We start from the raw sequence: 1,391 nt of genomic DNA, 5'->3' as shown, positions 1-1,391 counted from the left end.
CAAACCTGTCGGTTTTTTTTTATATTAACCCCCCAAAAAAAAGAAAATATGTATAAAAAAAAAATATTTTCTCCATGTAAAATGCGAATAAATTATTACACATAAATAGGTATAATGGGGAATAAATTATAAATAAAATAAAAATAATAATTTTCTTACATAGATTTTTGTAGATAAATAAGAATTAGGAAAATATTTCGTTTTAAGAAATTCCTTTACCAGTTTCGAAGTGACAATTGTTTTTTTCTAATTATCTAAGATCTGTCGTAAGGGTTTAGGGGTTCAAGGTTTATTCAAATTGGATTGTTATTACGAACATAATATGCTTAATAAAAATAATAATATATTTAGAATATCAGAAAATTTTGAGGAATAACAATAAGTTTTATAATAAAAAATATTCAATAAGTATTTAATTCGCCTTATAATTTTTCTTTTATTCCTTTTCTTGGATTAATATTATCATTCTTTTTTAATGAATATAATCCATTAATTCAAAATTGGTGCTTAAGTACTTATCGTGCTAAACGTACACCTGGTGATCCTCTAAAACTTATAGAATCTGAAGTTGTAACATATCATACAAATAATAGTGGATATTTAAGTTCACTTATTAAGGAAACACTTGAAATTATCGAAATAGTGAATTCTGTTTTTTCAGGGTTATCAATAATTATTGTTATATTCGTTCTTCTTTATATATTTTTAAAATTTATAAAGTACACGTATTTAAAAGATGGGAAAGGTGAGACAGGTATAAAGGAATATTATCATTTTTGCAAAGAACTAATTACAGTAAAATGATATTTCTAACTCTCCTAAGGACGCAAAATTTATAATTAATATATAAATTAGTAATTGTATAGAAATATACATATATAGGTTTTTTTAAATATGAATAATTAAATAATGTACTTTGAATATGTATATCATTTGGGATTCTTGGTAGTTTATTCGTAGTTCAAAATAGTAGTTCTTTGTTTAATAATATTGTCTCATTAGATGCATTTATAATGATAAATAAAAATGTGAAATTATGTAATGTATTTTTGTCGAAAGATTTATATCATTTTACTATTATATTAGGTAGGGTTGATAGATTAAACTATCGTATTAAATACATGTATTTTAAAATTATTATGTTGACTCTAATTTAAAATGCCTCTACAATATGTGAATGTGCAAATGTAATTTTTTTTAAGTGAAATATAGTTCGATATTTATCATTTTATTGTAATTAATAATTATTTAAGGGAACTAAAAAAATATATATTACCTTAACGATAAATTTTTTTGTTATGTTCCATATTTTACAGAAATATCTATATAAAATGATTATTCTTTTATTATAATATTGAATTTGCATATAAAAGAAATGTTTTGCAATTGTA

The 1,391-nt window shown here is 21.5% G+C and overlaps 1 protein-coding gene across 1 annotated transcript; it reads left to right on the top strand.

The window, feature by feature from the left end:
- Nucleotides 1-409: 409 nt before the first annotated feature.
- On the top strand, nucleotides 410-802 carry PCYB_006600 (hypothetical protein; the record flags this gene model as incomplete). The annotated part of the gene is made up of 1 exon (XM_004228081.1): nucleotides 410-802. A coding segment is annotated over one exon (390 nt), but the record flags the coding sequence as incomplete, so codon positions are not given.
- Nucleotides 803-1,391: the final 589 nt, after the last annotated feature.

This window comes from Plasmodium cynomolgi (assembly GCF_000321355.1).
Source record: "Plasmodium cynomolgi strain B DNA, scaffold: 1034, whole genome shotgun sequence".
Taxonomy (NCBI): Eukaryota; Apicomplexa; class Aconoidasida; order Haemosporida; family Plasmodiidae; genus Plasmodium; species Plasmodium cynomolgi.
This window is presented reverse-complemented; position numbering and strand designations above follow the sequence as displayed.